The sequence below is a fragment of the Oryctolagus cuniculus genome, chromosome 11 (genome assembly GCF_051225735.1).
Source record: "Oryctolagus cuniculus isolate XC-2025 breed Fujian yellow rabbit chromosome 11, ASM5122573v1, whole genome shotgun sequence".
In the NCBI taxonomy this organism is placed as follows: domain Eukaryota; kingdom Metazoa; phylum Chordata; class Mammalia; order Lagomorpha; family Leporidae; genus Oryctolagus; species Oryctolagus cuniculus.
Genome location: NC_142877.1, coordinates 80,554,085 through 80,579,251, shown reverse-complemented (window position 1 = coordinate 80,579,251; position 25,167 = coordinate 80,554,085). Strand labels below are relative to the sequence as shown.

The 25,167-nt window shown below is 36.7% G+C and overlaps 1 protein-coding gene across 10 annotated transcripts in view; it reads right to left on the bottom strand.

Moving 5' to 3' along the window:
* The window catches only part of NAV3 (neuron navigator 3), a 966,035-nt gene that overhangs the window by 416,699 nt on the left and 524,169 nt on the right, over window positions 1-25,167 (bottom strand). For 9 of the 10 annotated variants that reach the window (XM_051846465.3, XM_008256837.5, XM_051846466.3 and 6 more), the window contains exon 1: window positions 11,084-15,179. The exons of the other annotated variant lie outside the window; for it this stretch is intronic. In XM_051846465.3, the coding sequence (XP_051702425.3) occupies window positions 11,084-11,326 (243 nt within the window). In that variant the 5' untranslated portion in view covers window positions 11,327-15,179. Of the gene's footprint in view, window positions 1-11,083; window positions 15,180-25,167 lie in introns of those variants that run through there. 10 annotated transcript variants of the gene reach the window in all.

Sequence of the window (25,167 nt, the reverse complement as noted above, 5' to 3'; positions counted from 1 at the left end):
GAGAAAAGGGTACCCTAATCTACTGTTGGTAAGAATGTAAACTGGTAAAGCCACTATGGAAGACAGTTTGGAGAGTCCTCAGAAATCTGAATATAGACCTACCATATGATCCAGCTATCCCACTCCTGGAAATTTACCCAAGGGAAACAAAGTCAGCACATAAAAGAGTTATCTGCACCCCCATGTTTATTGCAGCTTAATTTACAATAGCTAAGACATGGAATCAACCCAAACGTCCATCAACTGAAAACTGGGTAAAGAAATTATGGGATTTGTACACCATAGAATAATACACAGTGGTAAAAAACAAAACAAAAAAATAAAAAATGAAATATGCTCACTTGCAACAAAATGGATGAATTTGGAAAACATCATACTGAATGACATAAGCCATTCCAAAGGGACAAATACCATATGTTCTCCCTGACCTGTGATAACTAATAGAGCACCTAAGGCAATCTGTAGAAGTGAAATTGACATTTTGAGAAGCAATGTCTTCAAACATCCCTAGTCTTGACTGTTGAGGAACAGTGCTTTTTTTTTTCTCTTTCATACTATTTGTTGAACTCTTTACTTAACATAGAATCAATCATATGCATATAAAGTTAATTGAAATAGACCTTAGTAAAAAAAAAATAAAGGTAGGAGCAAGAGAGAGAAGTGGAAGAGGGGTGGGAGTGTGGGTGGGAAGGCAGGAATGGTGGGAATAATCACCACATTCCTAAAGTTGTAATTATGAAATATATGAAGTTTATAACTATAAAGCAGTATAGTTCTGCATACACTCCCATGGACTTACTTCTAAAGGTACAGTTTAAAAACTTGCTATGGGATGCCAAATCCTCTTAAGAGGGGTGCTAAAAATAGCATTTTAAGTGTTAAAGTGATCATACAGAGAAGATTAAGCCTCAGAGAGATCATATATATAGGCTTAAGTGGTAAAGTGATCATATAAATAGGATTAAGTGGTTGGTAATAATAATAGACAGAATCAAAAAGGTGTGAATGCTCCAACATGGGAAGCAGTCCACACAGCAGACTCAGAATGACAGTTGCTTTAAGTAGCACTCTGACCTCAGAATCAGCCCTTAAGGCATTCTGGTTTGGTTGAGAGCATTTCAGGCATGAAAAGCCAAGACACTGTGGCAAAAAGTGTCCTACATGAAGGATCTCTGTGGGTGAGACCCTAGTGGAAAGAAGTAATCAAAGAAGGATGTACTTTTCTCTGGAGGAAGGAGAGAATTTCCACTTTGCTTATGGCCTTGTCTAAATACAGAAGGAGTTTGTGGATTCAAAAGGCTTCCATAGCCAAGGCAGCTCATTTCAAGAGCTTGGGTGATCACTGATGTCATACATAAGAGTTTTAGTTGTTAAATTAACAGCAGGAGTCACTGTGCACTAACTTCCCATGCAGGACCTCTGTCCCCAAAGTGTTGATTATGAGAGTTAATACTAAAACTTGTTCTCAAAGATTTACTTTGTTTTAGTGTTAATATTAAGTGGAGGATATTTTTATATCTCATAAGTTTTAAGTAAGCCTAAGTGCCCAATTCCATTGCTTGTTTCCTTGGGTGCTTCTTTGATAAATGATAAAATTTGTTCTCAAAGAAAAAAAGGAAAATATAGTATTATAAAAATTGAAAGAAAATTAAGAAAGGAAGTAGAAGGAAAGGTGAGAGTTAGGGAGGGAGGTTAGGGTGCAAAGTGTCATTATGTTCTTAAAACTGTATGTATGAGATACATGAAATTTGCTCCACTTATATGAATTAAAAATTTAGAAAAAAACAAATTTAGCACTCCTGGCAAAAAATCACAATTTTCTTTTTTCTTGTAGTAGACCTACACAAAGAAAGTAAAAGAAGTATTGCTTTTAACTGCTCTTTATGCATTGTTAGAGAAAGATAGGGATGGAGACAGAGAATAAAGATATGGAAGTCAAACAGACCTAGACGTAGGTAGGCATTCCGACTCCATCATAACATCTCACTGAGTCAGTTTCTACATCTGATTAATTATTGGGATATAAATTGAGTATAGCACCCTGCAAGCAGAAAGTACTCAAAGCTTAGCAGTTATTAGTTGTTTTAACTGCTAATCGTTGTTGAGTTCACAATTATCATTCCAACTCAACTGCACATTTTTATGTGAAGAAAATGTATTTATCCTCAAGTCTTAGAAGTTTTCGGAATGTCAATTATCAATCCAGACATCTGTAATTACTTTCACTAGATTTATCCTTCTTCAATTGCTCTTGAGCTTGGCTCTTCATTCAAAATTTTGATCTCTTATACTTTCCTTCTCTACATTTTAGAGCTCTTTCCCCTTTGCTGGGTTTTCCCATACTCTTGTTCATCATATCACTATGAAACGTGGCATCCTTATGCCTCATTATGACATTTAATGCCCATTGCCCCACTACCTCTAATCAACCCCACCCACATGTGTGTATTCTATATCCCAGGATTGGTGAATATTCTATCATTTTATGAACTTAGCAAAGTATTTCACATTTTGGAAAATGCAAGTTCTCTTTAAAATGCTCTGTTTTTTCCACATTATATTTGGTAAGTCAAATTCATTCTTAAGCATAAGGTTGAAATGTGACTTTCTTCATAGATGGAGAATTAATCATCACCTCCTATTTGTAATTATTAATTTCCATGTTAATTTGTCAGGTACTTTATACTATTATAATACTAATAGGTAATAAATGTTGAGCATGTATACAAGCTTAGATTATTGTCCTCATTTTATAGACAAAATAATGAGACTGACATGTTAATTGACTTGGCAACTTCACCTTGCTAGTAATAATTAGAGCATTTCAGGAAGAATATTGTGGTCTGCAGATGCCAAATGCTGCAAGCAGACAAAAGACAAAAAGTAAATTATTAACCAAAAAGAGATTTCTTTTCAGAAGCCACTAGTAGTCTTTAAAACAAAGTAGAAGTCTAAGGTCAAGAATATAAAACAAAAGTAAAGCTTTAGATAGTAGTTAGCAACATAACCTATTCTTTCAAGAAATTTATCTGCATATAAGAAAATACGGAGTGATTGTTCAAAGTGGGACAAAAAATTATTATTACTATTATCCAAAACAGTCCAGTCCAGGGGCTAGCATTGTGGTGTGGAGGCACTCCCATATCAGAGGGCCAGTTCAAGTCCCCGCTGCTCCACTTCTGAACCAGCTTCCTGCTAATGAACTGATGGTCCAGTGGGTACTTGTGAACCATCACCCATTTGGGAGACTCGGATGGAGTTCCTGGTTCCTGGCCCTGGCCTAGCCCAGACCTATCCTGTTGCTGCCATCTGGGGAGTGAGGCAGATGATGGAAGATCTTTCTCTGTCTCTCTCTATCTCCAACACTTTGCCTTTCAAATAAATAAATAGACAGAAAAATCTTTTCTTAGAAAAGCAACTTTCTTTAAAAAAAAAAAAAGAAAGAAATAGTGGAGTCCTAAGTATAATTGGAAGCTAATGTTGATTCTAAATAAGTGTTTTTAGCTGGGTTTGATTTTACCTGTTCCTTCGCCCACCCACTAAGTGATTTCAAGGCATCTGGAGCATTTTCAGTTGTCATAACTAGAGATTGCCACTACTATTTAGTGGGTGGAGCCAAGGATGCTGCTAAATATCCTACAAAGCTCAGAACAGCCCCACTCCCCTACTTCAAGCACAGAATTATCAGATCTTAATGACAATGTGGTCAAGATTCCAAAGAATCTATTTGAAATAAGGGTACTGAAAATATATTTAAAATATAAGATAAATGAGATAACTCAAAGGACAAAATCAGAAAGGAGAAAAGAGAGAAGATAATAAATATTACCTTTAGTTATCAGGAACACTCATCCTCATTTTATTTAATTCTATACAGAGAATGAAGTTCAGAGAGCTTAAATGATTTATCATTTTAAGACTTAGCTGAAGTTTAATACAAATCTTTGAGCTTCTAACAAAGTTATTTTACTTATGGCAACCAGTATTTAAAATTGAAAATTAGCTATGGCTAATTATTACTATATGATAGCATAACTTCAAACAATACAGCAAACATTTTGCTTAAAGTATCATACTTACTACCTTTATGTTTCTATTAACAACATATTCAATGCCTTCTTTTTCTTAAAAAAAGTTAGATAGCTATGATATTGGAAACAAAGAAATTAAAAATACTGTGTTTCTAAAACTGGCATCAAATACACAAATATTTACATTGGCAAAAGACCAAGAAAGTTACATCATATTTTGAATAATATTTAGCCACATATAATTGATATAGCATTCTATCTAATTTTTTTAAAGCACAGGATATATATCTTTTAAGACTTTGCAAATCACAACTAAAATAATAAACAATAGTATTAGATTTCCATATTTCCACCAATTGTGATTTCAAGGCCACAGAAAAGTAATGAGTCTGAAAAGATGAGACTTGTGCCAATACAGAAAATGCTAAAATTCAAGCATAATTACAACATTCTTATACCATTATTACCACAAAGGTGAAACAATTAAAATGACCTTAACAGTTTGACTGTAAAACCTGGAGCAAGAGCTGAAAAAGAAATAATCATGTTTCTTTAAATCTACATAACTAAATGTGCAAGCACAGCAGAAACAGGCAAGGAAGACAGAATCGTCCAGGGACCTGAGAGCTGACCTATGCAGCTGTAGGCCTGGCCAGCTCTGGAAATGCTACCACGTGAGCAAGCCAACAGGAGCGTTGACAGTCCTCAGCAATCAGACAACGTCTCCAATAGGAAACAGCTGGAGGCCAGAGCCTGCCATCTACTCTACTGACATCTGCTGCAATATTTCTACCATGGTGCTCCTTTTATTTATTTCTGTTATTCATACAATTGAGTCGAGACTATGTGTCACCTTAATGGTTTTCTCCTGATAATTCTAGGCACTTGCATGCAACCAGGGATTTATTTACCATTCAAATGCAAGTCTAATTTAATACTTACACTCTACCATTCTGTGTAGAATCCAATTTAATCAAACCTCGCCCTCCTTCTCGCTGACCTTAGCAGAAGCTTTGATTGCAGTAGTTCAGTTTACTGTTTAAGGCTAACGTTTTTATAACCATACAGCCTCAGTCTGAATCCCCATTCTACTACACCATGGCATTGAGATACTGACAAGTAATATAGACCCTCCCAGCCTCCGTTTCTTCATTTGTTAATGAGAATAATAATGTGTATATCCTAAGGAATTACTATCAGGAATTAATATAACATTTCATGAAGTTCCTGGCCCAGGACCTGGTGCATAGCAAGCCTCTATGAACTTTACTTCATATCAAACTTTCCAGTGATTTCTCCTAAATATTGCTGGTGTGATTTTTTATTTTTGTCCTATTTTGACATAAGAACCTTTACCCATTGTCTAATGAAGTCTACCTCTATTGACATCCTGATCCAAACCTGCTGAATTTCCATTAATATTCTGCTTAAAATATAATGACTTATAACTGGGAATATTTTTTTAAATGTTATTTAAATTTTTTAATGTATTTTTTATTTAGTAAATATAAATTTCCAAAGTACAGTTAAGATTTATTTACTTATTTGAAAGTCAGAGTTAGAGAGAGGGAGAGGGACTGATAGAGAAAGAGAGTTCTTCCATTTGTCAGTTCACTCTCCAAATGGCCACAATGGCCAGGGCTAGGCCATAGCATATGAGCAACCAGTGCCCATATGGGATGTTGACATTACAGTTGGCAATTTAACTCACTATAACACGTTTAATTCTTAATTAACTTTTAACAGATTCCATGTGATTTGTAGATACAACTCTAAGAACGTATGTAATCCCTTCCCTAGAAAAATGCTTTTCTCTCTTTACCTAATCCAGATTTGCCCATTAAATTCCAACAACTCAAAGATTTCTCTGAGTGCTCCACCCAAAAGAAGACCTCTCTCAGCTCTAAATCCTACAAAAGAATGGCCTTTGGGGCAGACTTTAGGCCCAGCAGTCAAGACACTCATTAGGAGGCCTGCATCCCGCATCAGACCACCTGGGTTCAAGTCCTGGCTCTGCTTCTGATTCTGGCTTCCTACTAAAGAACACCCAGGGAAGCAGTGGTGACAGCTCTTGTAGCTGGGTCCCTGTAACCCCATAGGAGACCCAGGATTGAGTTCCCAGTTCCTAGCTTGGGTCTGACTCAGCTCCAGCTATTGCAGGCATTTGGAGATAAACCATCAGATGCAGGATCTCTGTCTGTCTCAGTTGCTTGCTCTTTGACTCTTGATCTTTCAAATAAAATGAAAATAAATATAAAAGGTTAAAAAAACTGTCCTCATTAAGAATCCTATGCATACAATATATTTGGTTGTATATATTGCTGTTTGTGGGTATTCTTCTATGTTCAATCTCATTCATGCTTTCAAGTGTCTTGTTTTCAAAACATCAGTATAGCCCTAAATAAACAAAATATAATATCTGTTCTGATTGCCCCTACATCTAGTACAGTTAAGTAGGAAAACAATAACCCATACTGCCATGGCATTAACACCACTCTTTCAAAAGCTGTCTTCAAATGTCCCCAACTGGATGTAAATTTCCATCCCTTTTAACCTGTTTTACACTTGTCTTTGACTTTTGAAATGAATGTTAAAGAGTGGGTGAGATTTGGAAGAGTTTACTGCAGTAATATTATGAAGAGGGACTAGTAATTGACAGAGGAAAATGGCTTCAGAAGGTCAAATCTGGATTTTTACCTCTGTGGTCTTATGAAGCATCCACTACTCTCTCAAAGCTTCAGTTTACTTCTCAGTAAATGTTGATAACATGCCTTCTTTGAAATGTTATGAGAATTAAATGAGACATTTCCTATAATATACAGCATAAGTACTCAAAAAAGGGGGGCATTCTAGAACATAAAAAAAAACAATCTTGAGGTAATCCAAGAGAAGAGAGGTGAGTGTACCCAAGACCAAAAATAAACAGAGAATCAGAGTAGGGGCAAAGAGAGGTAGTGGACCAAGTGAGAGGAAGCTAGCAATTAAGAAGACAAGGGCAACGAGCGTTCTCAGTGGTAAGTATGGCCAAAGAACTTTCATGAACAGGGATCTAATCTATGCTTAACAATGTTGTTTGCTGGGCTATGACAAAACAGAGCTCTCTCTTTTTTTTTTTAACCGTAATCTCCAGATTTTTAAATAATGGTTCCAAGGCAAAATAACTTTGTACCTCAAGTGAGTAAAAGCCCAGGAGGACTGGAAAAATGAATCCATATGAGGAGAAAGAAGAGAAAATTTAAGATAAGCAAGAAATCACAACAATATACAGCTAAGGGAAACATAAAACCTTGAAATACCGTGGTGAATTTTCAAACTGTATGTGACGCGGAGTCTAGAACTAGTTTTGGTCATTAGAAGATAGTGGGACTGAGCACTCTGAAGAATCTGGGGGGCATCCAGCAGGAAGGCATAGAGGGATACAGTAATTGGATGGAGCTATGAGACATTAAGGGAAGGTAGCACTTTGGAGACTGGAATACTTGCATGATGAAACTGCAAAATATGCGAAGTAACTAAAGGTTTTAAAACTAAGCAGGATGGTGAATGCATTCTATGGTTGACAGTTGAAAGGCAACAAGAGGAAAGGATGCCAATCTGGAACTATTGAAATAACTGATAAAAAAAAAAAAAAAACTGCAGGAGGGCCAATGGCTGGGGGTGTATGGAGGGGATAAACCCAAGATATAATACTAATGTGAAATCTCCAATTCCTGGAAGATTATGGGATATAAGACAGTGATGTATGTCATCAGATAATAGCCTACAGACTCAAGATTAGATGCCTGGAGTAATGGCATTTTCACTAATTAAAAACAAGAATAAGACAAGAGAATGCTGGATTTAACACACAATGCTGACCTTGTCGTATTTGTTCTTTCTCTCAGAGCAGATTTTAAGATGGTTTGGTGGCCGGCGTCGTGGCTCACTAGGCTAATCCTCTGCCTAGCGGCGCCGGCACACCGGGTTCTAGTCTCGGTCGGGGCACCGGATTCTATCCCGGTTGCCCCTCTTCCAGGCCAGCTCTCTGCTGTGGCCCGGGAGTGCAGTGGAGGATGGCCCAAGTGCTTGGGCCCTGCACCCCATGGGAGACCAGGAGGAGCACCTGGCTCCTGCCTTTGGATCAGCGCTGTGCGCCGGCCGCAGCGCACCGGCCACGCGGCCATTGGAGGGTGAACCAATGGCAAAGGAAGACCTTTCTCTCTGTCTCTCTCTCTCACTGTCCACTCTGCCTATCAAAAAAAAAAAAAAAAAAAAAAGATGGTTTGGTGTAATGGAGAGTAGAGTACTCCCCATAAATGTTTCTTTCTTTTTTTTTTTTTTTTTTTTTGACAGGCAAAGTGGACAGTGAGAGAGAGAGAGAGAGAGAGACAGAGAGAAAGGTCTTCCTTTGCTGTTGGTTCACCCTCCAATGGCCACCGCGGCTGGCGTACTGCGGCCAGTGCACCACTCTGATCCAAAGGCAGGAGCCAGGTGCTCCTCCTGGTCTCCCATGGGGTGCAGGGCCCAAGCACTTGGGCCATCCTCCACTGCACTCCTGGGCCACAGTAGAGAGCTGGCATGGAAGAGGGGCAACCAGGACAGAATCCGGCACCCCGACTGGGTCTAGAACCTGGTGTGCCGGCGCCTCAAGGCGGAGGATTAGCCTATTGAGCCACGGTGTCAGCCCCATAAATGTTTCTTAATGATAGACATCTATTGTAGGTCCTATCCATGATCTCTTTTTCCTTAAAAATAGAGCCCATAATTATTTAGCGCATACATGCCTGCCTAGAATAAGCACTACATTTTCCCTTCTCCATTGCAGCTAGGTAGGGTCTTAGAATTACAAATAGGCTAATGGAAGGTGGAGGAATCCTTAATGATATGATAAGGTGTGACCTTTTAATTTTGTGGAGCCCAGTTACCCACTGAAGACCGTGAGGTAGAAGATACAAGTGAATGTTGATGTGCAACACAGAGAGAACTTAGTTCACTAACAGCTTCACAAAATCACCCTACTGGGTGCAATCTGCTTAACTCCAAAACTTTTTAATGTTGAAAAGAAAGAAACTCCTATCTTATGTATGCCAATGTTACATTTAGTTTTCCACTATTTACAGGCAAGTTTCACTTCTCTAATATAAATACCTTGATCATTTCTGTTTTCTTCAATTTTGTTTGTTCAAAAGCTAAAAACAAAACACAGACTACACTTCTGTCAACATTTAGAAATGGTCTGAAATGCTGACCAGGCATTCATTACATTTGTTTGAAAAAGTTTTTAATCTGATAAGTGGCATGGTCAAAACATTCCTATAAATACAACTTTGCTTGCCACAGTCTTATTGGAGTATCAGATGTTTGATTAATATGTTCGCTAACCAAAAGATCAACCAAAATTCTATTGAAAACAGTACTCAAAGTGGTCAAGTCTTAGGCCAAGGCCATTTAGCAAAGTGAAAGTTGGGTTAAACTTGCCAAAAGGATAGCCACAGTCAGCAGAGAAAACAGATCTACCTATTCTTTTCATTGACCACAGACAAGGCATGGTAGATACATAGGACATCGATAGAATTCTCTGCCACTCACTTTTAATTATTTGCAGAAAGTTGAATTTTTTAGGTCTTATTGATAATTTACACCTTCCTATCTTCACTCTGAACTGCTCACACTAGTCTGAGAGCTATAAGTCTATAATAAATTTATTTCTGTTAACTGATATTTTTCTGACAGTGTTTTGTTAGAGGTAGAATTGTAAAAAACCATCCATTCCAATCTTACTGTTTTATGATGAAATGCTCCAAGGGTTGACAATCTTAATCATCTTTAGAATAATTATAATCATCCATTGATTCACCCATGCTCATTTTAACTCATTCAATTACTATTTAATTCTTGGGTATGAAGCTTTGGGATAGGCAAGAGCTGGAGCAACGAATAAGGTGTGGGCCCTTTCCTTTATATAGTTTCTATTTAGTAGGGATTGGAAGAAATCGTCCACATAATTAAACAATGATAGACAAAGGGGCTGTGAGTTTGTCTCCCAAGAAAGAAAAGGAGAAAGAGGGAGAGGCAACAAAGACTTTAGGAAGAAAGTTGCATTGGGACTGGAGCCATAAGACATGACCAGGTAAATACAGATGGAATGAACATTTCAGATCAAAGGAGTAGCTCTGCTTTTCATGTGGAAAGTTGAGTTCTATACCACATATATTTTTTTCCTTTCATTCCTTATATTATATTTGGGTCAGAAAGTAAAATTTAAACATTTCATAAGAAGCCAGAGGTGAAAATGGTGACTTTGTAAAGCTTGACATCAGTTACTGCTGTGTTAAAAAAAAAAAAAAATGATGCATATCAAGGTACAGCTAAATGCCCAGGCAGTCCATCGGCTATAGAGCATCTCTAGAACCCAGCATCTGGAGAAAACAAGTGTGGCATGGCTCCAAAAGCAAGAGCTGCGAACTACTGCTCACAAACTGTCATAAATTAAATAACTAAAGATGTCAGTAATAAGTAAAACAGCAGGGTTTCAATTTACAAGTGAAAATCCAGACAAATGTGTAGTATCAAGAAAAATAATATTTCATCTTCCTTCATAATGTAATGAATTAAGCAGTCTAGGATATAAATATTCAAACAGAAACTGTTTAAAATGCAAATGCCATTTACAGAAAAGTGCCAGTATCCATAGATATTATTAGAAATAAATCTCCCTTTACCTTGTAATATGAATGAATAAAGGTTCTCTCTTTTTCTCACATTTGTGAATGGTTATGGTTATTAGTGATACAGCAGTAGCTACAACTAACCAGGCACTTAACATGCAATACTAACTGATTACAATATACACATATTCAGAGAATTCTGTTCACAACTTTGGTTGCAAATATAAACTAAAAATACAGGCAGGCTTTCTATCAGCTAAATATTCAGTTTTTTCAGTATCTCACTACTTAGTTCTCACAGTGATTTCCTCTCCTAGTCATTGTTGTACAACGTGCCTTCAAGTTCACCTAAAAGGAAATCTGCACTCAGATGTACAAGTCGACAGGTAACCTTCAGCTACTAACCTTGCTGTCTTCTTTTTCCTTGGCTTTTGCTGAGAAGAGTTTCTTCTCTCCAAATTCACAGGTTGATTTAAATGTGAGCTGACAAGAAAGCATTGAGCTCTCTGTTTCAGCAAGTTCCAAAGGTCTTGAGGAATAGTGCCGTACCCCAGCAGTGCCAAGATTTGGTATCGGAAGAGCAGTATGAACAGGCTTTGACCCAACAGCTGGCTGTCTCGGTTTTGAGGCAACCCCAAGTACAGGCATGGCTTCTATAAAAGTATCTTCTTGCTGCCAAAGAAAATGCTTCGTACCTCAGTCTGGAAGACTCCAACTTTAGTATTTCCAGAACAAATACTTTAAACAAAACTAGCAGTCATCCTGATTAAAAAAAATCTAATAATATCACTTTCAGGAAAAAGCAAAACTTTCCTTCATTGTTGTTAAGAATCTTTCTTGCTGGCTGGAACTCTGATGTTTTTATTCTCTCTCTCTCTCTCTCTCTCTCTTCTTGCTGGCTGGAACTCTGATGTTTTTATTCTCTCTCTCTCTCTCTCTCTCTCTCTGCTCTCACACCTCCCACCCCCTGTTCTCTCTCTGTTCAGTGAGTCAGTGTCTATGTAATACTAAATACTCCTTTGGGGAGTAAACTTTTCTTGAAGGTACATGCTACAAAGTCCCTTCTCTGGGATTAAAGAGCTCCTAGTTTTGTGTTCTCTTCTCACTACAATTTGAGCCTGAGCTTTGAGAGTGAAAAAAGAGGAGAAAAACAAAAGGAAAAGCCCTTTAGTCCAACTGTCAAAGAAGCCAAAACACCACCACAGTGGAGGAACAGGAGTTCTTCCTGATTTCAGAAATAACCAGCCTGCATTTTCTTTTTAAAGCAAATTGTATTTCCCCCAGCTTAAAAAAAATGGACATGTTAATGGCCAAAACAAACAGCTGTTGGAAGAACTTTTAGCCCGGAAACAATCTCGGCAATGAAGCTGTTTGTCTGATTTCCAGCTATTTTTCACTACTGACAGCCGCGAGCCACGGTGTTCATTCTGTTTCAACCCAGGAAACCAGGTTAAATTCATGCAATGTTGCAACTAACTAAAGTGGTTAAATCATTCGCCACTCCATGCCTGCCTAGTTTATGGAAAATAGCAAACACAGGGAGCATGACAATAAATATACAGTAATTCCTATATTAAATTAATGAAGATAAAATATTCACAACTAATCTTTTCTTGTAATATACCATATAGCAGTTACAGAGCACATAATCACAATTAATTGTTGCAATGATTCCAAGTACAAGCATGTTTATTTCCTGCACTGTACAGGGCTGTGACAACTGTGTCTCACACGCATTGAGTAGTTTGACCAAAGTTATGAAGTAGACTACGATTTTAAGTTTAAAAACAATATAACATAACCTGGTGACTCAAGGTGAGGCCCAGCTTAACATTCTAAGTTTCTAAAACACGTTCAAATGCATACTCAATGATAATAAATGAAACTGATTCTATTTGAAAAATTATTTTGTTATAAGATCATGTTTTACTTCTAGTACAAGCAAGGCAGGAGCTTTAACAAAAGCAAGGGATAATTTGTTAAGAAAACATTTAATGCACATAAATTATGATCCTGAAAGTATCTGTAGATGATGGGTACAGAGAGAGATTCTCCCATCATTTGGTAAAAATCATTGAAGTTTGTCATTGAGATTTTAACAGTAGTTTCCTATCCAATAAAAGGAATTAGATTTTATCTCTCTGATGTTTCTATTGAAGATGTCTGTTAATCTTAGAAATACTTGCTACTTTTCATTTAGAAGCCTATATAATATTCACCAGATATAAAAATGTTACCATCAGAATTAATAATAATTCAATTCAATAATTTGAAACAAACTAGAAAAGTTAGTGGATATTTAATATATACTCAATAAAGAGTGCCAATTATCAGAATCAAAACCATTACTATAAAAAAGTCAGTAAAGACATGGTAATGCTTTGGCCTACTATACCTAGCTCTATAAATTTATGTATTTTTAGGTGAGGAAAAGTAATTTTCTGATAAAAGACCCAATAAATAACGTAAAATGTATATGTTCTTGCTGATGTAGAATAGAAGAAATTCTAGTGGGAGTTGGGAATCTCGCAGACTTAAGAAAAGTAACCAAGTAACCCAAGTGGGCTTTTCACAATGGAATAATAAGAAACAAATGCAGTACTAGTTGTGATAAAGAAATGAAACTCTCTCTCTAAGGAAGGAAGTTACTATGTAATTTACAAACCATTCAACACACTAAAATTTCCAGAACCCATAAGTTATTTCAGATCTGCAGAGGTTCATGTTCCTAAAATGGTATTTAGGTTATGACAAGACACATGCATCCCGTAAACCTCACACTGCAAACAAAATGACATACCTAAAATAATAGTACTTGGGGGAAAAATAGATTCTAGGAAGACCATTCAAAATATACACAATTTATAGAGCAGAACACTGGTAAAAATATCACTAGTATCTAAGAAGATAATTTGGACCACCCAAGAATGTACTTTAATCTAGAATTACATTTTTTAAAATGCTATTGAGTACAAGTACTACAACACTTTAATTAAAATTTGTGGGAAAAAAAATCACGTGGAAGGCAAATTCCAAACCAAAGGGCTTGCCATTGAAATGAGCACAGAGTCAGTACAATCTGCAAATACTGAAGAGTTAGCTAAGGCCAGAAGAGTGTCCCTTTGACTAGACAGCACTATACACAGGCACCTGTTGCTGTTCTAATTTCTTTAGAACTGATTCAAAGAGGCTCCCGACGACTATACAGTATTCAAACTGGGGTTTTCTTTTCCCATCCATGGTTATACTTCTACTGTGGTTATTCTGCTTTCCACTGCCGGGCATAAATCACATAAAAAGCTACACAACTTCTCCATTTTGCCAGCAGAATTGACCTATTTACCAATTGCAAATGAGCTAATTGGCATTTTAGGAGCATATGTTGCAACAGAACACACTGTGATTTCTGAAATAGTCAAATTGAAAAATAACGTTTGCATGCAGTAAGATATCTTTTCACTTCCAAATGTCCTTTGCATATCAGACAATTTCATCATGAATGAAATGTAGGGTGGAAAAAGTAGCTACTGTCAACTAGTTCTATGCAGTAACATCCACCAGCAAGAACAACAAAACTGGCTATTAAAGAAGATTTACTATGTGCCAGGAGCTGTCAAACCATTTTATCCTAAAAGAACCTCTGCATTTTGAGGACCAAGAGACATGGGCACTGAGAATTCCAGAAATTATCTCAAAGTCACAGTTGCTGGGTATATGAGGGAGCTTCAAAAAGATCATGGAAAATGCAATTAAAGATGTTTACTTCAACTTTGAAAATCATGCATCATTTTTATATGCATTTTCCAAGAACTTTTTGATGTGCCTTAATATTATCCTGTGAAATTTAAAACGAGTTTTCTCAAATGGAATTCACCAAACCACCACCTGGAGCGCTTTGTAAAACTATCAATGACTGGATTCATCCCAAAACACCAAGAATTACAGGGGAAAAAGAAAGGGTTAATAAAACATTTATTAAGCTCGTTCTCCATACACTACAATTTAGAATTTGCAATTTGAAGTTTGATAGTTTATTGCATGGGCTTAAAGTTGTACTGCCCTATAATCAAATCCCTGTTTCCTTACTTATAAGGTATGTGAATTTGCAAGCTGCTATGCCTCACATCTCACAATCTATAAAATAGGGAAAAAAGTATACTTCCTTCACAAGGGTCCTGTGGGAATTTAGAAAATAAATTGTTCCAAGTTATTTGAAGCATCTGCAAATAATAAGTGCACAGTAAATGTTATCTATTAATATGACAGAAAATATTATAGTCGAGAATTACAGAGGAAAGTAGAGATATAATACAAGCAGGATCACTGGGTTAACAACAGTACTGACCTAGGAAGGAAAATTCTGAAAGCTAAAATGAGATAAGTTACTTATAATTCCCCTTTGCCCCCATCAAATCTACAGGAAAAGAGGCGATGATTCCTGATACACCTTCTAAAGACAAGCTGGAGTTTTAGAACTCTGCAACCGGGCAAAAAAAAAAAAAAAAAAAAGTTGCTATTTAGAGACAGCAAGAGACAGGCACACACAGATAAACACAGAGAGAAAACTCTCATCTGTTGGTTTACTCCCCAAGTGCTCATAATGTCTAACGCTGGGGCTGGGGCCAGGAGTGAGGAACTACATCCAGGTCTCTTATGTGGATACTAAGGATCCCAATCACATCACTGCTGAATTCCAGTGAGCATTAGCAGGAAGTGCAATTAGGAACCAAAGCTCAGATTCAAACCCAGGTCCCAGGTACTCCAAGCAAGCACATGGGTGTCAAAATCAGCATCTTTTTTTTTTTTTTTAAAGATTTATTTATTTATTTGAAAGTCAGAGTTACACAGAGAGAAGGAGAGGCAGAGAGAGAGAGAGGATCTTCCATCCATTGGTTCACTCCTCAATTGGCTGCAACGGCCGGAGCAGCGCCGATCCGAAGCCAGGAGCCAGGAGTTTCTTCTGGGTCTCCCACGTGGGTGCAGGGGCCCAAGGACTTGGATCATCTTCTACTGCTTTCCCAGGCTGTAACACAGAGCTGGATCGGAAGTGGAGCAGCCAGATCTTGAATTGGCACCCATACCGGATGCTGGGTACCACAGGCGGCGGCTTCACCAGCTATGCCACAGCGCTGGCCCCAAAATCAGCATCTTAATCACTAGGCCAATCACCATCTCAATGGCTAAATTTTAATATCACAATTTTAAAATAAAAATAAGGAGGGAACATTTGGTCTAGCAGGTTATACACTGGTTGAGATTCTTGTGTCCCACATCAGAGAGCCTCAGTTCAATGCCTGGACTCCAGCTTCCTGCTAATGAGGACCTTAGGAAATAGCCAGTGATGGCTCAAGTAATTTGTTTATTGCTACCCTGCTATGAGATCTGGTTTGAGTTCCTGCCTCCCTGCTTTGGCTTGGCCTATTCCCAGCCATGGCAGGCATTTGAGGGGAAGGGTGGGAACCAGCTAGTGGAAATTTTCTTTCTTACTCTATCTCTCTCCTTCCCAAATAAATTTTAATAGCTATTAAACTTCATGAAATTATAGTTTATTAACCACCATTTACTTATAACAAAGAAAGTAGAAAAAAATCAGTTGTCAAATAACAATAAAAGAATGCTTGCTAAAAGACAAAAAAAAAAAAAAAATGATTGGTTAGTCCACTCTGATATTTGCTAAAATATAGGAGGATCACATTTCTTATTTTCATTTATTTAAAAGGCAGTTGGAAAGACAGAGGGAGAAAGAGAGAAGGTTGGGGAGAGGGAGAAAGGGGGGAAAGCGGGGAGAGAGGGAGAGAGAGAGGGAGAAAGAAGGAGTGATAAGGGAGGAGAGGGAGGGAGAGAGAAAGAGAGATGAAAGAAGGATCTCTTCAATCAGTTGGTTCACTCCCTAAATGCATATGGTAGCCAGGTTGGGTCAGACCTAAACCAGCAGCCTGGAACTCAATTTAAATCTCCCACAAGGGTGGCAAGGACCTAAGTAATGAGGTCATCACCTATGGCTTCCCTAGGTGTATGGGTGTATGCAGTAACAGGAAGTGGAGAAGCCAGGACTAAAATTTGCATTCCAATATGTGATGAAGGTATCCCAAGCAGAGGCTCAAAGCACTGTGCCAAAACAATGGCCAAATTTCACATCTTGATTGCTCAGAAATTTAACCATAATAGAACTCAACCATTCTAAGAAGATAATTCAATGCAACCAGCACCACTATTAAGATGTAGACTATTTCCTCCATTCTCAAAGTTATTTCATTCCCATTCAAGTTAAAGTCTCTCTCCCAGCCCAGGGAATGACTGAGCTGCTTACTTATACTGTTTTTAGAATTTCAAAATAAGCAATATCATATAACATTTTTGTGTCTGATATTTTTCTACTTTGAATATAGCTTTTGAGATTTATCCCAATTGGAATGTGCACTAGTAGGTGCTTCTGTATGGTTGAAGTTATTTCTCTTTTTTAAGATTTATTCATTTATTTGAAAGTCAGAGCTACAGAGAAAGAGGGAGAGACACACAGAGAGAGGTCTTCCATTCACTGGTTCACTCCCCAGATGGCAGCAATGGCCAGGGCTGGGTCAGGTCAAAGACAGGAGCCTGGAGCTTCTTCTGGATCCTCCACGTGGATGTAGGGATCCAAGCACTTGGGCTGTCTTCCACTGCTCTCCCAGGTACATTAGCAGGGAGCTGGATCAGAAGTGGCACAGCCAGGACTCAAACCAGTGCCCATACGGGATGCCTCTATGCCACAAAACAAGCCCCTATAAATATTTTTATGGCTTGTGATATTTGCTTTATTTTCTCATGTATAAATAACTTATTAGCAGGAAACATTTGCTTTCCCAGTTTGAACTCCCATGAGTTATGAATGAGTGCTCCAGCTGCTCCACACACTCACCAATACTTCATACTGCCAACCTTTTAGCCATTCTAGCGAGGTGCAGTTGTATATCATGGCAATTTTAATTTGAAATTTTCTAATAACGTACTAATGAGTAACTTTTCATGAGTTTAATGCCATGCAAATAACATCTTTAATGAATTAGCTGTTTAAAACTTATGCTGAGTTTGTGTTTGTCTCCTTATTGAATTTTAACAGTTCTTTATATACAGGCCCTACTACAGTTAAATGTTGTGAAAATATTGTCTCCTAGGGGCTGGTGCTGTGACATAGTATGTTAAGCCTCCTCCTGCGGCGCTGGCATCCCATATGGGTACCAGTACAAATCCCGGCTGCTCTATTAGTCTTCCATCTCCCTGCTTGTGGCCTGTGGCAGCAGTAAAAGATGGCCCAAGAGCATGGGCCCCAGTACCCACGTGGGACATCTGGAAGAAGTTTGTGGCTCCTGGCTCCAGATGGGCCCAGCTCTGGCTCTTATGGCCATCTGGGGAGTGAACCCCAGTGGAGTGGATGGAAGACCTCTCTCTTTGTGCCTCTCCTAGCCCGCAGTTCACTTAAGAGACAGTTCTCCACATATCCTCTCATATTATTGCAGTCTGTGAGCAGAGGCCCTAACAGTCCCTTTATGTTAAACTCCCTGTTAAGAATTTGAGGAGTACACAACCATGGAGATAAAGATGATGATCCAGTGTGGAGTAAAGGGTTTATGGTCCTTTTTTTGGAACGAAAACAACAAACCATGTCTACCTCCGGAATAAAAGGTAACAGGTTTGTTTACAACTAATTATAAACAATCTCTCTTTCTTGAGCTCAAATTTCAACCCATTGCATGTGCAGGGATCACCTGTCCCTTGTCACACTGTTCTACAAAACTGAGAATCAGTACAAGAAAGTGATGCTATCTCAGCTATTGCTTTTGCTGTAAATAATAAACTGTCATTGATGTTGAGCTAATGTAAGCTCATGTACTCTGCTAGCATCCTTGGATGTGTGCCACGTTGGCTTACAAGCAGGGTGAAATCTAGCACTGCAAATTCTTCACAATATTCAGCCAAGTCTACATTGTCTTTTAACAATATGGTAAGTTTGTGTTGTATATATTTGGAAACTTTATTATTAACATCGTATATATTTAGGATTATTATTTCCTCTTAATGAATCGAATTCTTTAACACACATCAGGAAATGCCATTTTTAAATGTAATATTCCTTATTTGAAAGTACACTTTGTAAAATATTTTGATTTTGAGTTTGATTAGTGATTGGTATTACTTTTCCATCCTTTTAATTTTACCTGTGTCTATATAAAGTGACTTTCCTGTAGCTAATAAATTTCATCTTGTTCTTTTGTTTTTGCCCTAGAGGTTTTCACATAAACCATTAAGTTACTACAGTACACTATAAATCATATTGTACCACTTAATAAATAATGTACAAGCATCAAAATATTTTATTTTCTCTTCATATTCTTGCATTGTTTTTATCATACATTTTCTTCCAAATATGTTAACATTATTATTATTTTCTTCTAGTGTCAATTATCTTTTAAAGGAGAAATGAAAAAGGAACTACAATGAGCTTTATCCACACAATTTTAATTTCTGGTGTCTTTCCTTTATGTAGGTGTAAATTTCCATCTGATTCTCTTCTCCCTAAAAAAAACTTCTGATAACATTTCTTTTATCACATATTTCCTGGAGAGTAAATATAACAACTTTACATTGATTAAAAAGGAGTTTACTATGCCTTCATTTTCAAAAGGAATATTTTTCCTGAATATAATGTCTATTATAAGTCTGACCTTTGCTTTTTATTTATATTTCCTAGATATTTTACTCAGTTTCCATTAAGATTTTTCTCCATAATTCTAATTTTCTGCAATCAAATTTTTGCTATTGTTTGTTTGTGTTTATTGGCCTCCTTTATAGTTTAATTAAATTTGGAAAATTTTTAATAATTATTTTGAAAAATCTTTTCTACCTTCCCTGTTCCTTCTAGGACACCAATTACACATGTATTGGACCACCACCTTTAGTACTACAGGTTACCAATGGTCTTAATTTTTTAAGTATTTTCCCCAACCTTCTGTGCTTCATTTTGTATTCAGTTAATTTCTAATATGTGTTCAAGTTTACTAGTTTTTTACTTCTACAGTATTTTAATTTGTTGTAATCCTATCCAGTGTGTTCTATTTCAGTTATTGTGATTTTCATCTCAAGAAAGTTCCATTTTTATGTCCCTTATATCTATCATTTCTCTCTTCATCATATTTCTGTCTTCCTCAATCTTCTTAAACATGAGACATATCTGAAATAGAAATGTTAACTTCATTATCTGCTAATTTCATAATTTCTGTCAGTTTTTAGTGTGTGTGTATATATATCTTCTTTCTCCTGAATGTGAGTCATGTTACATTAACTTTGTCTTTGACATTCTTGCCAATTTTTTACTGAATGGGAGACATATAAGTAGTATTTGATTTTGCAATGGCACATGAGTTGCTTTTGAGACCTTCTCACAAACTACTTCTCTGGGGTAATTTAGGACTACTCATAAATACATTTTTATGAACTATACCATGTATGAACTAGTTCCTCCACTCTGGCTAAGGGGAATACCAACTATTTTCAACTCTGTATGAGCTCCAGTAATTACTTATCATTACTCATTTTTGTTGGTTCTTGTTTCTGTTTCCTTTCACAGATGTACAGATAAGTTCTCCACCAAAGATAAAGGGAACATTTCTACAGGTCTATAGGTTTAATACTCATTCCATCTGTTTCTTTCTAATTCCTTCCTTTTGGGTACCCTGTACCTAAAATGTTAAACCTCTAGGCTTTCCTGAATTTTGGTCTCAATTTCTAAAACTCAGCAGAACTTCTGGGTTTGGGTTCTTCATCCTTATCCTGTGGTCTGGATACTACTGCCAGGAAGAAAAATGCCATAATCATACCCCCTCACTTTCATTCTGATTCTTTCAAGGACCACTTAAATGTTCTTTCTTTGTCTGATAGACTGAGTAATATTAATTTACATACTTTGTCCACATTTTGGTTGGTTAAGAAGTAGAGGAGAGGTAAATGACACTTGCTAGTCTGTAATAGTTAGAAGCACAAAGAAAGAGTCATATTCTTAATTCTGTTTTTCCCTTACCAATGCATCCTGAAAGTACATTGGACATTATTAGTTCCACATTGTATCTCAAGAAGCTTCATTTCTGGATTATTCCTCATCTACCTAAGAAGTTCCTTTAAATATCAGGAAATAAATTTAAAATAAAAATTTATACTGATCCATTGTAAATATGACTCAGACTGTCTTCAAATATAATGAGGAAATTTAAATAACAGAGAATAATATAAGATTGTTAGCATGGAGTTAAAACTATTCTCCAGAACTGGTTTCAAGCTGTTAAAACACTAAGTCTGTTGTAGAATATTTGTTGCCAAATAAACTGGTATACTTGTTACCAAATATACTGGTATAATTTTTTTCAAATATCTAGGAAAAATATTGATGCATAGATAAATATTAGGTGTGCAGTATATTTGAAAGGGCTGTAAGCCAAATTGTGTCTTTATTTTAGTATTTAAGCAAGCTAAAGAGAGGTAAAGCAGCTGACTCACTCCTAAAGACAGATGATGACTACAAAGGGTGCAGTCATACAACAGTTGATGTATTTTTAAAATACTGCAGACAAGCAGTAACTCTTTAAATGTTCTCAGTGGCATACAATTACCATCTTCCAGGCTTACTTAACTGAGTAAATAAAATTCATCAAATTCAGAAGTTTTCTTAACAATGAAGCATAATGAAAAATAAATGCTGTATGTATCACATGTTGCTACTTGCCCTTTTAGGATTTCAACCCCCACAGTCAAAAATACACATGCTTAGAGAAAGGATAGTCATTTTCTTACAACCAAATCACCTGACTAATCTTGCCAGATAAAGTTCAACATTCTAGTAAGACAGTCGACACTAAAACTCTAAATGAAGTATCAAAAAGAACATTTTCACTCTTGAACATACTTTAAAGAAATATTCCAATTGGCATACATATACATATGTACACTATGTTATAATTGTAAAGAAAAGCACCATACAGTGAGTCATGATAGTTTGGTCTTATGAAAATCAGTCAGAATAATTTTAGATGTAACAATATATAACATTATTAAAAGAATCATCTTACCACTATTTCCTTGCCAATTTTATCATTTTGGAAGATTATATATGAATTAAAACTTACTAATATAAGGATGGGATGATGCACCACAGCACAAGCTCTTAAAAGACATCATAAATGTGTTGTTTGCAGAAATTGACAATTGTATAACTAATACTTTTAATATTATACACTTTCATATGTCAACCATTTTAGGACTTAACATAGAACCACTGCTCTTAACTGTTCAGAGTCTAAATGGTACCTGCCACCTGCCTAATTTCAGAAATCTTGTGATACATCGGGTTTCTTTCTGAAACTGTAAAAACATCTTCAGTTCTATTTTAAACTTTATGTTTATATTGCATAACAATATAATAAATCTGTCATTTTAACCCCAAAATGAATTAAATTAATTGCTGCTATTCAGGAAATATTTCAGTTCAGCAACATTGAAAATTTTAAATATAATATAGTTAACATTCACATCCATTCTAGAAAACCACCAAAAAAGCTACCTGAATCAATAGCTTCAAAAATTGATCTTTAACAGAGCAGGCCACCTTTCCTAGGAACTCTGGTAATACTGTTCAACAGACTGTGTGCACTGGGGCAGGGGAAGGGGTGAGAAGGGTACCGCGATGTTCAGCAATACAGCTTATTATTCAATCCATCTGAAGGCATGACAACAAAAATGGGAAATTAGCAAATGTGACCATGAAAACATAAGATTTAATAATAAGTCTTCTACTATTCTGAGTGTTTTACTTAGTGTTTGGTCTATATTTATTAAGTAAAATATAATTAGGGAATTTCAAGGCAGTATCTTGGAAGCATTTGTAGAGAAAGCAACATGAAAGTACACATAATTTATGAGCATCATCTATATATTCAACTAAACAAAATCGGTGATTCTGGACCAATGCTTGTAGTTGTAGTGCCTTTCACACCTGCAGTGGTGCAGAACACAATTATCCCAGCTGAGGACAAAGGCCCTGATCTCAACATCCCAGAAATAAAATGAGACCAACAACTGGAAAATAATACTCCTTCCACAGACACCGTTATGATTCCCCCCAGTCTCTAAATTTCATGTTGAAATGTAAGTCCCAACGCAACAACACTGGGACGTGTGACCTTTGGCAAGTGAACGAATCACAAAAGCAGAGCCCTCATGAACAGAATTCGGTATCCTTGTAAAAGGGTCCATGGCAGGAATTCGGCCTCTCTTGCCTTCTACTTGCCATCATGTGAGGATGTCCAAAGAAGGCTGTAACCGGGAACCACAGGCCTGATACTGGTCCCCTCAGCCTCCAGAACTGTGAGAAATAAATTTCTTTTCTTACAAATGAAGTCTGCGATAACCATAAACGATGCAAGCATCAGAGACACTCTTTAAAAAGTGTGAACTCTGTGAACCCTGCAAAGTTTGGCTTTCTATCTTTTCCCACCAGAAGAGTTTTCATTATAGATTTCCTTTTACTGATATATTCAATGCACTTAATGACATTGTCATTCATTTTCTTTAGCTCATCATTTTTTTTTTTTACAAATATATTGATTTCCAGATATACATTCCCTTAACTTTCACATAATGTGAGTTCCAGGAATTTCTTTCCTTGAAATTTCAGAAGGGAAGAATGATTTATGATTTCAATAGAAGCTGTTATCTAATTATTTCTGACATATCCCTTGCTTGTTGTTTTTATAAACTACACACATATTATCGTAAAATATTTTCCCTTTTCTTTATTAAATGCTTGGACTGTGAGAAAAGCTGAATGAAAAAGCATACTGTTGTAAAGCACAACAGATTTCTGTAAATACTCAGAAAATATTTTGACATTATCAACATAAGATAAATGAAAGGACTTCAAAAAAGTTCATGAAAAGTGGAATTAAAAGTTTTAGGACAAAAAAAGTAAATCCAGTCAATTTTCTCAATTTATGAACTTGTGAAAGACGTTTTGTCTATATACATATATATATCAATTTTCTTAACCAAAATAAACGTCTTTAAGTTCCTTTCCCATGAATGTTTTGAAACTCCCTCATGCATAAGGGCTTCTCTGATTTTAACATAGTAGAAAGCTTTAGCTAAGTCTAAGATGGTTTGTTTGCTTGGTACCAACACTGTCACTTTATTTACACAAAACATTTTGTTTCTTGTTCCCCTGCAACATACCCATACAATATTTCTAAAAAGTAGTGAGTAGGCAAAGAGTGAGAATAGGAAAAAAAAAAAGGCATAATTATCTTTGACAACTGAAACTTACTCTATTTTGTCTTCATTCACAAATTATATTTTTCCATGAATTCAAAAGAGTCCACAAACAGAATAAAAATAAGTTGCCAATATCATGCTACTAAGTAGCTGGTGATAAACTAGACTGTCAGCTAAGGGCAGAAAGTTTGTCCTTTAGGGACCTCAGCTTTCTATTTGCACTGTCAGTCAACTCTTGCATTTCCAGGACGAGTAGTACATCTACTTTATAGTTAGGATACTGCTCAGTTCAGACATAAATGGGAAAAAGGGTAAGATAGAAGGAAACACAAAAATCTTACAAGGTTCCCACTGGTCTCATAAAGTTTCCAAAAACATCCATTGCAGCCAAGAGTCCTCTCTGCCAATTTCTACTATAGCAACAAGAAGTCTTGAAATCAATCAATCCCACTTTCAATGCCAGATATCTCCCTAGTCATGGGGAGATGCCTGTAATGTACTTTAAGAATATGGAGAAAATTTGCACAGCCAAAGCAAAATGGGATAAAGTACACTAGGCTTGCTAAAACTGGAATGAGCTGAAATCTATCAACACGTTACATGTGAACTTGTAACATGACATCGGACTACATAATCAAAGAAATGAGCCCTAATGTTACCTTTTAAAATAATCTGGATTTTCATTCAACTTGGCTTATTAGTCAATTTCTTTTCATATTCTGTTGGCCTGTCCTTGTCAGAAAATATATTTGCTATTGGTAGCCAAGGACATTCATGACAGAAGTTGCATAAATATTAAGGTTGCTATTATACTGATAAAAATGCTTTATTTAATTTTTAATCATAAGCATTATTACAGTAAAAGGGGCACATTTTTTCTTTTTTGTCTTCTTATTTGCATGATAACAATAATAACTTAAGATGAAATGCCTCTTACACAATCAACAAAGACGAAGAGAGAGAGAAAGCCCAGGTGCCACAGCTTAGACAATCGCTCCCTGCACCACCGCCGGGCTCACGCTCCCCTTTCTCCACTCCAGTAGCCAAGCTTCCTCTTCCTGGCTCTGTGGAGCTGAGTTCCACCGGTGATGCGGCTTGGTGTGAAGAGAAACATGGTATGGTCAATACAAGTCGAAGAGAAGGTACAAAAAGGTAAAGAAGGCTGCTCTGTCCTGTTATCCACCATACTTGTGGTT